This window comes from Zosterops lateralis, assembly GCF_965231275.1.
Source record: "Zosterops lateralis genome assembly, chromosome: 6".
NCBI classification, from domain to species: Eukaryota; Metazoa; Chordata; class Aves; order Passeriformes; family Zosteropidae; genus Zosterops; species Zosterops lateralis.
This window is the reverse complement of record NC_139761.1, coordinates 10974330-10989819: the sequence shown is the minus strand read 5'-3', so window position 1 is coordinate 10989819 and position 15490 is coordinate 10974330. Positions and strand designations below refer to the sequence as shown.

Genomic DNA, 15490 nt, shown 5'->3' with positions numbered 1-15490 from the left:
GTTTGCATTTCATTACTTGTAATACGAGTTCTACAAATATTTGTTCTTTTGGAAAGTATTTCTTTGCTTGAATTTCTATGGGTTATAGATTGAATCATGTTCCTAGCAAGGAAAAAAGCAGTTTTTCCATCTCTCTTTCCATCAGCTCCATGACTCTCATTAGCACTAAAAAATCCAAGTCTGAGTTGCAACTTTTCTTACCTTTCCCTTATATTTGCCAAATGTTACAATTATTTGCTCTGTAAGAGATTGAAGAAGTGTTCCTTTTTTCATGTCGTCTTAGGTTGCAGAGCGAGCATTATACTACTGGAATAATGAATATATTATGAGTTTAATTAGTGATAATGCAGCAAAGATTTTACCCATCATGTTTCCATCCTTGTACCGGAATTCAAAGACGCATTGGAATAAGTAAGAAACACTTGTACAAATTCCTGCTACTTCACTTATGTGTAGTTCTAGGTTTAAGAGTTTGGATCTGTGAGTTGCTAGTTAAACAGTGTGTTGAGCTGTTTATTCTATGACACTGAAGTTGCTGGATAGACTATTGTTGTCAATTTTTAGAAAGTATTAAGAACTGTGGAAGATAGTTTTTCCTTTTTCAATTAAATAAGAAAGAGTGTTTTAGTGCATCTAATCCATTACAGTCTTCTATAAATATGGAGCAAATTTGGCACTCATCTGTAGTTCAGATATTTCTAAAGACTAACTTTGATTTCTGATCACTAACCTAATTGCTGATTTGCATTTCTTTTGCATTCTATTGAAATATCTTTTAAATCAGATCATTTTTTCCCTTCTTTTTATTTTCTTTTTGTTTATTGCCTTTTTTCTTCTTTCTCCATTGATTATTTTCACTTTTTTCCCCATAATAACGTAGTACTTACGCATGAAAACAGTCCTGGTCAGCTCCCTTCTGCAGCTGTTCCATTGTAAAGTGCCTCTTTGTTTGAGCTATTGTGCAACTGCTGGGATGGTGACAGTATCCCAGTCTGGCTCTAGCTGTGAAGTCAGGACTGCTGATGGGCTGGCCAAGAATGAGTAATCAGTCTGCAATTAAACACTGGGAAAGAAATGGAAAATAAAGTGATGTTAAAGTGATTGCTTACTGTCGCTGGGTGCAAGCAGTAACAAATAATGTACTCATTAATAAAATTCCAATTCAGTGATGCAGTTGTGCATAGTAAATGTGGGTTGCTGTTGGTTGTTTTTTTCTGACTTTCAAGGTCATGCATTCATTTTATTCTGAGCAAAAGTCATGCTACCCAGTACAGCTGCACTCTTACTTGTAATTCCATGTACAATACAAAGTAATCATTTAATGGATTGCTTTTTGAGCAGCAGTACATTATAGCCTGGAACTGTGAATTAATCTGTAAAAGTGCCTCATAAAGCAGATTGGTTTTGTGTAATTTTTGTGATGTTTTCAACTTTACTTTTCTAACACATTTCTAAAGAGTTCTGGCATAATTGTGTTGAAGTGAGTGCTGTTGTTGTGTGGCGGTTTTCAAAAGTTCTTTTCAAAAGGTCTTTTTTACACTCCTTTTAATCTAACTCTTCTTTTCTTGAATTTATCAGTTGCCAGTAAGTTACTTACATCAAGATCTTTAATGTCATACTGCATTTTCTCTAATAACCCTCATGGGATTAGTGTCAACAACTAAATTTCACAACTAGCCCTGTATTGATACACATAGTATTAAGAGTGAAGTTCAAGCATCAGAAGTGTAAGTGATGAGTAGTACTACAGATTAAGAAAACTGCATTCAAAGTTGGTAATTCTAGTACTTGTGTTAGGCCTCTTGTGGGTAAATTGAAACTTCCACTAATTAATTTTGTTTCCACTTATTCTGAAATGATGTAATTTTCCAGTTATGTAGGCTATTGGCTACTGTTGACCAGAAAAAGTAGATTTCAAAGTTTAAAGTACTCTGAGTTTCAACCAGAAGTTTTACTTATAGGACAATACATGGCTTGATATACAATGCTCTGAAACTCTTCATGGAGATGAACCAAAAACTGTTCGATGACTGCACACAGCAATTTAAAGCAGAAAAACTGAAGTAAGTTTTCATGTCAGTGTGTCTGTCTGTCCTTGAATAATTTGTTCAGAGTGCTTTAGCTCTGAAAAACCACAGTGTCGTTAGTGGGAAGTTGCCCATCTGAGTCCAGTACAGCAGTCTCAAAGTCGACTTGCTGAAACTTCTTGTTATATGTGAACTGTAAATCTTCTTAACAATAACTGTCTCATGTAGATTTAGATCTATTACTTCTGGGGTCACCATCTTCCTAAAAATTAAGTTTTTGAGAGGGACACTGCTAATGGTGGAGCCCAGTGTAGAGGATCTGTTAAACAGTTTAGTTCACATCCTGTGTTTATTTTTGCATGCTTTATTTACCCAGTGTTACTTCCTTTCATGTTGTCACTCAGTTTGTCCCAAAATACTTTCCCAGCATTTTTCAGCATTGCATTGTGTGTTAGCATATCTTCATATTATTATAAAAGTTACCTGAAATCAAGTGGTTCTTCTATGGTAGTGCAAGTGTCTAGTACAGATTTTGTTTGATGGAAGAATCCTGCTAAAATGAGATAGAGAAGTCAGAAGTATTAATGGTTTGGGTCTCATTTTAGGGGTTGGAAGCAGTTAGTGGGTACTGAAAATACCTGGATTTGAGATTTGTTTTAAATTTCTAAGTAAACAGGGATTCTTTCAAGTAGTTGTTCAGATTGGACACCTGTTTTAAACTGGTGTACTGGAAATAGTACAGGTTCTCAATGTAGACTGATTTGTCCAAGTTTTGAAGTTCCTTATTAGAATTCAAGAAGAAATGAACTTGTACTGTAACAAATTCTTAAGATGTGTGTGTTTATGGATGACAAAATAAGACCATTGACTCTTCAAAAAAAGGCACTAATTCTCTTTCCCCTGATTGCAAGTAAGTGGAACCCCTTTTAAATGAGAAATCAAATCTTTTCTCTCAGTTTTAGAAGTTTTTTGGGTGATATTCTGAGTGTGAACTAAAGCAGAGTGCTGAGCAATGAGCTAGCAATATAAAACCAAAATAAAAAATCTCCCACCACACAAGAACTGAGAAGGGAAATAGTTAAGGGGTTCCTACCTCCCATCTTCAATTAACTTAATTGAGAGTTGGAGGCAAATTGTGTATGTGCTTGGATATAACTGTTCTTCCTTTTTTTCTTGTCATTTGGATCATCTGCTGTGTGCATTGAGAGCGTTTTTAGCAGTCTTAGCTCAAAATTCTTTTAAATTCTACCAGCCTTCAAAGACAGGTGTTCATTCTAGTCTCTGCAAGATGATGGTTATTTGTAAAAAAGAAAGGAAAACAAACCCTAGGTTTTACATTTTCAAATTGCATTAGGCATAAGAAAACAAACTTTTTCTACTTTATTAAAAAAAAAAAAAAAGGCATTTATATCATCCCTCTGGGCTTGCTACTCCCTAGAATGAGCATGATTTTGTTGGGTACTTCTCTGTTAGAGTTCAATTCCGAAAGTCTCTGGTGCCTTTTCATTTAACCTATTACCTGCGGCCATTGGGCTGACAAGTAAAAATCTCTGCCCTTTTCATGATCAGTTAGTGACTTCCTATTTACCAATATATAATTCTGATACTATCAATAAAACACAAATATGCTTTCAGCCTAGATCAAAACTTCTTTCTGTTTTAATTTTTACTTTTAACTATGTACATGTCCTAAAGATAAACTGGTATCAGCCAGTTTGTTGCTTTCATGAAAACATCTTGAGATTCTGCCCTTTTGATGTTGATTTGAGATCATGGGGTGATACAAATTGTCCTGTCAACAGTGGTGTTTTGGCCAGTAGGCTCACACAGGTATAGCTAAGTAATTTATTTTGTGGAATTCTTTTACTTCTATATGATTTTTTTTTTTTCAGAGAGAAGCTAAAATTGAAGGAACGGGAAGAAGCATGGGTTAAAATAGAAAATCTAGCCAAATCAAATCCCCAGGTATTTAGAAAAGATTAACATGATCATGTTTAAATACTCTAATTTTGTTAAATATCAGTGGGGAAAACAGGTCTGACTGATCATGGAAATAATGGAATTTCACCAACTGTATTATGAAAGATACACAATAAAAGTACTTTTCAAATTCGTAACCTTTCTCTTGTGCAAGTAATTATTTTTTTTAATGGTTTCTGAAAAGTATGATATGAAGTACTTTTTCTTTTCTTTATAATAAGACTTATACCATATTGTGGTTTGAAAAGTTACAAAGTCATTGTGCAAAATTATGGAAAGATATAGAGAGGCCGTAATTGGTTTCTCTTGAAAAGCTATTTTCCAAAAATATATTATAAAAGAGATCTTTCCGTAAACTGAGCTTTGACTAGTTGGTTTTCCTTTGTGTCAAATGGATAAAAGTAATATTGTATGTTCTTTTCTGATGCATTTTTTCTCATACTTGCACTGGGCCAATCTGCTGGTGAACCTGTTCTTTCCTAAAAGGAAACATCCTGTCATTACTTGATATGTAATTATCAAGTACAAGTACCCATGCTGCAAGTTACATCATTATTGGTATGACTTGCAGCATTACTTGATACGACTCAAATGATGATAAAGAAATAGTGGTCCTTTAGACTATTCATGTCTTTTGAAATTATGGGAGAAGGAAATGGTTTGGCTTGGGTTCCCCACCCCCTGCATTTGCTTAGAGATTGCTGCCAGTTTTCTTTTACCTCAATCATACGGTTTTCTGCTATGAACAAAAAAGCTCCAAACATTTAAATTACTTTGCAGCCAGAATTCTATTATACTGTAGCAAGAAATTTAATGTTCTGCATATTTCCAACACCATCTAGCTGGGTTTAAAGTGGTGGTAGAGGGAGAAATGGTACTCTGTAAACAGAAGTGGGACACTTGCTGATCTCAGTGCTATTTTAAAACAGAGAGTATGAGGTAATCTCTTTTTCTAGGATGAGGAAATTCATAAATTTTTTTTTCCTCTTGGGTCATTTGTCAGGGAACAACTACTAAACTGCTTAGGTAAAATCTATTAAAATTAATAAAAATGTCACGTTTTTTTCTGACAACAGATCAATTAAATGAATCAAAAAGATCTATTCATATGCAATAATTGACTTGGAGTGACAAAACATTTCTCTAATGACATATGTCATATAAAAGCCTTGCTTGAGGAGTACTTGATATACATGGTCATTTGCTATCACAAATGATGAGCTGTTAGATTTTTGGGTGAATAAGTGGATTGAGTTGTAGAAAAATCCAGAGTTTTGCAGTATAAATTTCCTTTTCTTTCCAAGGAACTTTTTGTAAATACATTTTCTGATATCGGTTAACGCCACCTGTATACAGTATGTTCTGCATAGTCTGCTTCAAGAAAGCTAATATTTGGAAGAAATTTAAAGTAAAAATTACTGAACATTCCACTGAATTGACATAAGGATATAAATGCTTTTAGTGCCCTAGATAATGGATTTTTAGGAGGTTCTTTTTTCCTGGAATGTCTATTAACTTTTTAGTTTGTCTAATGACTGATGATTCTTACTGTTCAGAGCTCTTCCTGAATCTGCATGACACAAAAGTACAACTTAAGATTTTAAATTTGTTAAATTGTTGCTGTTAGTGTTTTTTAAAAACTTTTCTCATCTCCATTAAGTTATTGACACACTCAGATACCAAGATATTTATGAGGAAAAACTGATGAAAAAGTCTGTATGTATAAGTGTATGTAAGTTCTGAATTCAAAACAATATACCTAATCTGAATTAAAATAAGATCTGATGTATTGAGATTACTGGACAACAAAGATTGTGGATTTTTTTTAATTCCTAAAAGACTTCTATATGTTTATGTTTTACTTTCCAAAGAGAGAAAAGTTTAATATTTTGGTTTGAAATTATATTATATACTTGGTTTGGTTTGAAATTAAATTAAATGCATATTAGGTATATTTAGCTTTTAACACTGTGGTTTTTTCTTTGAACACAAAATTGCATCAGCAAATAAAATGGTTGTGTTTGGATTACTACATTGTTCACAGAGCATTTGACAATGTATTAATAAGGTTTCAGATAACTGATTGCCAAAGTAGGCATGCAATACTGACAAAATCTAAGTATTTTAAAATTGAGTCTGAGATAATCAAACCATCTTTTTTTTAACGCTGACTGCATTTTTCAGCCGGATATTTCTGCCAAGTGCGAAAGTATTGGAGTTCCATTCCAAAATCTATTACTTAGTCCCAGGAAGCATTAAATATTGAAGTTAATCTCAAATAAGTAGTCATATCATTCAAATGCTCAAATACACTCCTAGTATTTAGTTATTATGACTAAGAATGATTATTTTAACATTTTGCATTTTATTAGTACCCAACATACAGTGACACGACTTTGCTGAACAGTCCTGTTGCAATGGAAACAGACGGGCCTTTAATTGAAGATTTGCAGACACTGAAAAAGACAGTGAAAGAAGAGGCTTGTCAGGTAAAGCCTTGTGAAGATAGCAAAGTACTCCAATTTATGAATTAATTTCTTTAAGTGATGGTTAATCATAAACTTTGGTTATATTTTCAGCCCAGTTACCATTTGTTCTATAGTAATACACGTCATCAGGGCTGCTACTTTCATGTGATAGTGTAGCAGCCAGAAATAGTGTTATGTTTCTAATGCTTGTGAATCTGCTATGTAATGTCTTTTAAAAGTTGTTCTTCTCAGAAACTTCGTTTTTATTTCCACTTTAGGAATAGCTTTTTGTGTCATTATGAGAACAATGATTATGCTTTAAGGATAGTGAGGACTATAGCTAAAATCTACGACATCATGTTCTAGTCTCTTCTTTATATAATAGTTTTGATTTTTCGTAAGAAAAGCTTGTCTATACTAGAATCTGACTGTATTTTATACATTTTTGTTTGTTACTCAGAGCCTTCATAGTGATTAAAGCTCTTGCATTTTAAAAAGAATACGTGAAATGTGTGTCTTGCCCACTCATGGGTCTTCTTCCTCAGTCCACCATCTGTCAGGTTCCATTACCCACTGCAGGGCGAGGACTCTCAAGGTCATTTCCATCCTTTTGTCTTTAGTTAATGCTCAGTAATATTCGTGTCTTTTTAATTTAACATCAGTTAAATGGAAGTATAAATACCAATGTTGAAAGTAGAGATTTCAACTTGGAGCTGGTTGAAAATGGAGAGATGCCAGGTAACATTGCAGCATCATTGAGATTTCTGGAAGGAATATGTACAATATAGTACTATAAATCTGTCTAAATCCGGCAAAGTCTAAGACTGGAGAAATGTACCCAGAAAAAACAGTTGAGTTTGGAGATAAAGTCTGTTAATTTGAGCCAGTATATCCAAAAAGACATTTAATAAAAGTCAGCATGTGGTCAACCTGACCTTCTAAATTTCTGTGTTAAAATTCCAGTGTCATTATCCTGCAATATTATATTTTACTTATTATTTGTTACATGGCATTTTGGGTGAAGGTTGGAATTAAAAGAAGTGCTGGAATACCTCTAGGGCACACTGAAAGATTGCTGTCATTTAAACACTTATGTATGTTGTGGATCCCTGTGCATTACATGTAAATGGTGGCTGAATTACATCCCTCTCCAGGGCAATGAACAAGAGTAGCATTCCCCTCAGTGGGAATGATGGATAAAGCTAGTCAGTGAGGAGCACTGAGCTGAATAATGTTTCTAAACCTCTGCCTTTCTTCATACTTTGGATAGCTTAGCCAGGCCCACATGAAGGAGAAAGGGGCTTCCTTTCACTTGTTTGAGAGCCTAGAACCAGTTCTAGTGGAGAAAGGTGCATACAAAATTATTTTTAAAAATGAGTACTGCTTAATTTTAGAGTGTGTTGACCATAGTGTCCATCTTTGATTTTGCTATTTCCTATTGGTTTCCTTTGCTATTTTCTCTTGGTTTATGAGACCATGGTTCACTTTCTGACCTGGCCAGAGAACATTAAAATTCCTACTTCCTAAGTCTGAATGCTCCAACATCAGTTTTTAGAAGGAAAGCAGCCAAGGTAGAATTCCGTGCTAGTAGTTGGGACCAGAAGTTAAGAAAAAAATTCCCAGTCCCAGCTGCTGGACGATTTTGAGGATTTGGGCTAGTATTATACAATATAAAATGCAGAAACAGTAATGTCAGCCCAGACTAAAATCAAGGTCTTTCATCTAGGTCTTACCTTCTTTTCTACAAAGAATTCAACTTTATGAGCTATAAAATTTGGGCTATATACGGCTGCTTTAGTAGCACTCCAGCTGGAAAACTGCTGCATCATATCCTTATGAATGAGCTTGATTTGCCACCACCCGAGATTGTAAGGAAGGGTGGGGACTTAAAAAAAATGAAACTAACGGAACATGAACAAACTGTAAACAAAATTCTGAAACTTGGGTTGGAACTGCTCAAGCATTCCTCAGCTGTCTCTCCAAGTGCATGCTTTCTTCCCTTTCCTTGCACACAAAGTGTGCAAGAAGTGAGATGACTAAAATATTATAAGCCAAGTTTTCAAAGAGAAGGATCCTGTCCTAGCAGAGCTAATAGAATGTTTTAAATCAGGAATTCTTATTATTAGAAAAACTGAGCCTGCAAGAGGATAGATAAGTTCGGATCACCAGGCATGAAAATATTTGATTAAGGATTAGAGTATTGCAGAAAGCAGGCTAGGTAGCATTCCTGCATCAGTCTTTGAGAGGACACTGGGCAGACAATTATATATCCCTCACTAAGCGCTGTCAGCGGTTGATGTTAAGGGCTACTACAGTTAGGAGTTGGGAAAAAAAAAAAAAGGGGGGCAGTCAAAAGGACAGCTTTGTTTCTTGAATTAAACTTCAGAAATGAGCAACTACATAAAGATTATATAGTTTCAGTGGAAGTAAGGTTTGTGCCAGAGGCTGGCAGTATAGCAGAATGTCCCTACTGAGGAGGTGATTGACTGACTGAGGAAAGTAGATCAGGAATTTTTTTTTTCTGTATTTACCTATTGAGTACTATTTGTGCATACTCTGCCGCAATAAAGTTAGACCACTGTGACTTACTAACCTTGAACATGCCAATAAATGAATGGCTAAGTAAAAGCCAGGCAGTTTTTTAAGAAGGACGTGTTTATAGAAAGAAAAAAGAATAAAAAACCAAATTAGGGTATGAAACTTAAAGGTACTTTGTTAGGAATATTGTCTGCTTTTGAGAGAACATTGGTAAAATGGTAGTGATGTGATGATCGCTAATAGCATAGAATTTCATAGTTTTTCTAGTTTTCCTCTTAGCAAAAAAGTTGGTTTTAATACATAAAACTGCATAACTGGTAGGGTAAAGAGGAGAAAGTATAAACTTCTTTCCAGATTTTTTTTATTTCTTTTCCTGTAAGTAAGCATACTGATGTGTAAGAAATACTCTTAAGTAATATTTAGTAATTAATATGTTTGGCTAACTTTGTTCTATTTTTATTTCAGGCACAAAAAGATCAGAAAAAAGATCGTCCTCTTGTGCGACGCAAGTCAGAACTGCCTCAGGATATCTATACCATGAAAGCCTTGGAATCACATTGCAGAGCTGATGAATTAATATCACATGATGGGCATTAAACTATTATAGTGAAATATTATTTTGGAGGAAAAGTTTTTTTTTCTGGACTCAGTTCTACAGTAGAACTTAATTTTTTGTGCCATACCAATCAGTTACACACAAAGTCAAAGCTTTCTTCAACCCATTTCTGTAGGCAATAACTTAATAGAGTATGCAGCTCAAGATTAGTAGTTCAAACAATGGTAAATTACCCAGTTCCATTTGCAGAATATTGGGTTGACTATAATCAAGTGGACACAATTTCCTGGAGGTGTTGTCATAGTACCAACAAGCTGATAACATGCAGTTTTTATAGTTGTATTTGAGAAAAGTGTTCTATAAAATCTTTCCATCTAAATAAGTGAATGACCAATAGTTGGTACTGATGATAAATGTGTGTTTTCAAAAGTAAACTTATTTCAACTATAAGTATTAAACTTTTTCTAGGATTTCTCAGCTTTACAGTTGTTTCAACATTATTGCTGTCTTGTTATATACCAGCAGTTTTGAAAATACAGTTATTCTTTCGTATTATAAAACATGGCTTACAAACTGGTAACATTCATGACAATCCTCAGTCGTCATTCCTTTCTAAGAATTCTGTAAATTCATTTCTCTTTTACTTAGGGTAAAGATATATATATATCTATATATACCACATCCTAATACTTTATGTAGATTTAAAGCCATATCTTCCAGTCTTTAGTGTATAATATGGCACCAGTATTCCAGATATGAACTGGTAGAAGAATTTTTCCTAAAATGAAAATTTGTTTACTATGACTGGGAATAGACTGAATATAAAATTTCATTTTAAGTTTTTTTCAAGTCAAAAAAATAACTCTTTCACTGTTTTCTCCCTTATCTGAGCTTTTAATACTCAGCATTTTTCTTGGGCTCTAGGAGTTCAATATTCTGTGGCAGATACTATGTGTGATTTCAGTTGCATCAGTTTTTATCTGAAAGATGAACACAACATCGTAAGCTTATTAAAATGAAAGAAGAGGGGAAAAAAAAAACCAAACCAGACTCTTGAATTCCATTCTGCTTCTTTTTAAATGAGTCTGAGAGCTGAGGAGATAGTGACCATAAATTTACCGTGAAAATATTTTTGTTGTTGTTGTAAAGAGCACATGTGCTGCAAATACACCTCACAAGTGAACTGAAAATGCATCTGAGTTGCTGATGATCTTCAAATGCTGCTATATATTCCACAAGATTACTTGCATGTAATGAGCTTTTTGTTGTAGATGGAAAAGCACGGGAGGAAAATCTCTTTAAAAATATAGTGCTTTGTCTTCAATATTTGATTTCTCTCAGGGTGGCCAGTATTTTGACTTACTTATCCTGCTTACAAGCTGTTTGAAATGTGTTCTTTCTGCTATTCTAAATGGGTGATTAGTTTCTTTTGTCTCTGGCAGTAACATGATATAACTTAATGTTTAATGTCTTGATGCATAAAGAGATTAAAAAATGTGGCTTCTTTAAAAATAGTTTTGTTTTACTTTTTAAGGAAGTATAACATCTCCTGCATCCATAAAAAGAATATTGCTCAAAGCAGACATTCATAGTAACCTTGTGCAGATGTAGTGCCTGCTGTTTGTTGATTGCATTTAACATTCAATTTCCAATATTTGTTACATTGTCTATTGGAAGAAAATTGTGAGTGGTAAATATTGGCTTACAACAACTAAATTTAAAGACCAACCCAACCTTTAAGTGGAATGTCCACTGTGTCTGAAAACATTTCCTGTAAAACTTGAAAAAGAAAATGCTTTACCATTAGGATAAACTATATGAAAACAGTTTAAAGATGCCTTCTACTTTTGAGGGAAAAAGGGTGCTTTTTTAATTGTGTAAAGCAATGTCTATGTATTTTGATATACCATTGTTTGAACTTCCATCTTTAGCTGGTAGATTATCAGTTACCTTTGATTTTGGGTGTTCAGTATGTCTGTGCAAGAGATTGCTGAAAGGAATTATTCTTACATTATCCAAGGGGGAGAAAAAAGACCCAACTGTATATCAGTGTTTGATTGATTGTGTGATACTCAACGTATAAGAACATCTTTCACCGTCTAGATTTTTTTTTTATTCTTTATTGAAGATAAACACTCACCAAAAAGGGAAGCATTGTGGTAATTTAGACACTTCAAGTTCTCTATAAAGGCATATTTGAAATTTTGGGCCACTGAACATTTGCTTAGGCAATTTCCAAAATCTTATCACCACTAATGTTTTAGCATGTTTGTTATCAATATTTATATATTTCGTATAATCTTGTACTAAACAATTCTAAAACTAATACATCCAAAATAAAAAGAAAAATTAAAGTAGAATTTTGGTGACTGTTGTTCTTCATAAAGTTCTGTCTGATACCTTCCCCCATTTTCCACAATTACACCTGTACATCAGGAATGTCAAAAGTAATATTACAAAGTGTCTTTTTAGTGTGGCTTTAGTATGGCTTCATTTTAATATTGTACATACATTGTACCTTGTTTTATGGTAATAAGTAATAAAAATGTAGACTTCATATTTTGTACAGAATCGTCCTATGTACAGAATAAAAAGTTCCTAGAAACAGCAAAAATAGGTAAGTGGCACAATTATTTTTCATTAGACAATATCTGTAACATTATATGTTAGTGGAATGTTAAGTTCAAATGTACCTACATATTTTTTAACATTTTGTAATTCAATTTTTTGTTCTGGCATTGTTTCTGAAGAACTTCATACACCTGCCATTTAATATGCTTTTATCTAATTTTAAAACTTAAAAAAAAAAAGGTGTATTATATGGACAAATAAAGAACATGTGAATTTTACTTGTTCATCATGAAACTAAGTTTAACACAAGGTGCTTGGGGGTATATTCAGATTATCATTGCTAGCAGAATCATCTGTACAAATTAACTTCATAAACTTCACAAAAGCAAAAAAAAAAAAAAATACAGAAAGGCCATTAGGTTAAAAAAATAAAGCAGGAATAATTGATACCAGTAGAAAAGGCAGACTTTACCCGTAGAACAGCAATCAGTACTAAAATTTGGTAATACTCCAATCTACAAATATGAAAAATGCATCTTTCATAGCATAGTATTTTCCCCTGTAACATTTCTGTATTGACAAAAATAAAAGGAGTCATAAAATCTGGGATTATATTGTGGCACTTGGTACATAATCAGGTGACAAGGGTATAGGGAAAAACTGAAGTCTGCAGTAAGAGTCATCTTTGCTCTGCAATCCATAAAAATCTTAAAGAGAACTAAGGAAATTACTCGCATAAAGCTGACATTCAGTAACTGGGGGAGTTGGGGGGCGTTGAGCCTGGGATCAAGAGCTTACTACTGGCTTGAGTTACAAGTGTAAGATTTGACTTACAAGTTAGGTCTTTGTGTAGTGGAAGAAACAGTTTTCTGCAGGAGCTCAGTCGTAAGCACATCAAATCGTGAATGAAAAACACAATATTGAAACAACAGAGGATCCAGTTACTCATTTTTGGAAATCAGGGTTAAGTAAATCTCAAAATACAATGTTTAAAATGCTGACAGTGATGACATTCTTCCCATGTAAATACTTCAGTGAGTTGCCAGCTTGTTCAGGAAATTACCTTTAATCCTTTCCCTCTAAGGGAATTAGTCTCAGGGGCTTCGACCAGCAGCCTTTTCTGGCATTGCTTTCATGGTTTGGCTTTGTAGAATTGGAAAGGAAGGCACTGGTGTAGCACATACTGCTTGTGTTTGGAGATGTGTTCATTTGCTTTATGCTCACAAACACCTACAGGAGATAGCTGTGATTTCAGGTTATCCCAGTGTTCTAGATCCCTTTATGGGCCACCCACCTAAAAGTGGAGCACTTCTGCCCCTCGGATCTTGTCCTTACTGTGTGCAGTTGATTGTGGAGACTGATTCTGTATAGCTAATTAAAAAATGCCATTCTAATTACCATATCACTGTCTCCCTGGATTATCACTGTCTCCAGTTTCTTTTCTGTGAGGAGACTTGGCATGAGCCGTCTTTACTTTATGAAATAAAACTTTGATGTAGTTAAACATTTTGTATGAACAAATTCCCAAGGGAGAATTCACTGTGGAGCTAAAAGAAGGCAGTGCATTATTGCTTCCTCACCTCATTGAAGGAGCAGCAGGGCTGCAGCTGGCTCTCGCTGGAGCCAGGTACACAGGGACTGCATTCACTCCTGCCCCAGAAACGTTTGTGAGCAGTGACCCTGTGCTGAGCAGGGGAGAGAGAAGTCACATAATTGCCTTGAGCTGCTTTGGTGATCCAAAAAACCACACTGAGAGGGTTCATGCTAGCATGAAGACCTTGCCATAGTAATTTTCCTAGTACACTCAGTGTTGAATTTAAGATGCAAGAGGATTTAGAGATGGGAAAGGAGGTGATTTGCTCAAATGGTTACGTGGGGTTTTTTCCTTTGTTTTTAGTCTCAAATACTACCATGTTAATATTAAGTATAGGAAAAATCCCCTTTTTTCCCCCACTGAAGTTGTTTCTTTTATGACTTCAGAAAAATGTTTTCTTTTTACATGTTGCATTTGCTAGGAGTAAGTCTGGTATCTGGATATACCCTATTCTCATGATTCTCTGAAATACATGTCTTTAGTTAAATTATATGGGAAATGTGTCATTTTGGCAATCTTGCTCTTTGGATGGCTGATTTCAGTGGCTTCTCACACCTGTAAGAAGGGCCAGGTCTTCTGTGTGCCCAGGAAAAGGATGTCCATAATTAACTAGAACCAGATCAAGGCAAATTATTTTTCACTCTGATTAAACAAGTAAAGCCTTTTCTCTCCATAGGCTTTGACTGCAGAAGAGAACTTGTGTAAAAAATTAGTTTATCTTGTCTCTGATTCAATTTCCTTTAATTTAATTTGCATCTTTCTCCTGCTCCCTTTTAAGGCTGAAGTAATTAAAGGGATACAAAGGCTCTACCTACACTGACTTTTGGTTGCATGTAGCCTAACACGCACTGGAATTCAAGACTTGCTGCACATGGAGCATTCCCAATTTTAAAACCTACAGTAAGATGAGACTTGTTGAGGGATTTTTGACCCTACTTTCTCTGCAAGTCAGCAGCAATATATAAAAATATTTACTTGCATTTTTATTTCCTATCCCTGTCCTACTTGCTTCTACTTCCTTATTTTCTTTATTTGCATTTTTTTCCTGGCAACAGTTTCACTGCAGTGAGATACTGTATTTTGCTTTGTAAGCTACAAAAATTCTGTGGCAGTTTGGCGCTGCAAATGATGACTATTCCAGAAGAAGAAGCATGCCAGTACTTGGAGCCATTGCTTGAGCTCACCTCCAAAGAGATACCAAGTTACACTTGAGATGTATCTAGATTGCTTAGTAATATTAGCAGCATATTATATTAAAAACATCAACACCCCTTTAATAACAGCTCCACATCCAAAATGTTAATGTAACCTGAGGGGTTTGGGTGCTTGGACTGTACAGGTAGTTACTGTGTGGGTATAAGAAGTAGCTAATTCTCCCTACATTGGGAATCTGTCAGCCAAGACCAGGTAGAGGATAGCCTTGGTGGAATTCAGACAGCCATGCAAAGTTAGTGCTTTTTTTCATATGAAACACAATCCTGAAACAACCTGCATGTAGAAGAATTATAAGATGTGAGCACACTAGGCTTTGGAAAATTGAAATAGGTGAGTGTTGTATTAAATGCTGTCTCAGTAACATTCTGTGAACAGAGTATTCAGAGAAGTATCTACTACTATTTTTCTTCATCCAAAAATTTACCTTTTGGGGTGGGAGGGTTTAAATAGGCTTGATTCATCAAAAAACAATCACCTCTGTTAGTTTTGGTGCTTGCAGTTGAAACTTAGTTGCTGAACAAATAATTTTTCTTCCAGACAA

At 34.7% G+C, this 15490-nt stretch overlaps 1 protein-coding gene across 3 annotated transcripts in view; it reads left to right on the top strand.

Moving 5' to 3' along the window:
• Window positions 1-10614, top strand: part of PPP2R5C (protein phosphatase 2 regulatory subunit B'gamma) — a 74409-nt gene extending 63795 nt beyond the window's left edge. For all 3 annotated transcript variants that reach the window (XM_083863582.1, XM_083863584.1, XM_083863583.1), the window contains 5 exons: window positions 284-411; window positions 1962-2063; window positions 3920-3992; window positions 6380-6496; window positions 9479-10614. In XM_083863582.1, coding sequence (XP_083719708.1) covers window positions 284-411; window positions 1962-2063; window positions 3920-3992; window positions 6380-6496; window positions 9479-9610 — 552 coding nt within the window. In that variant the 3' untranslated portion in view covers window positions 9611-10614. The remainder of the gene's footprint in view (window positions 1-283; window positions 412-1961; window positions 2064-3919; window positions 3993-6379; window positions 6497-9478) is intronic.
• Window positions 10615-15490: the final 4876 nt, after the last annotated feature.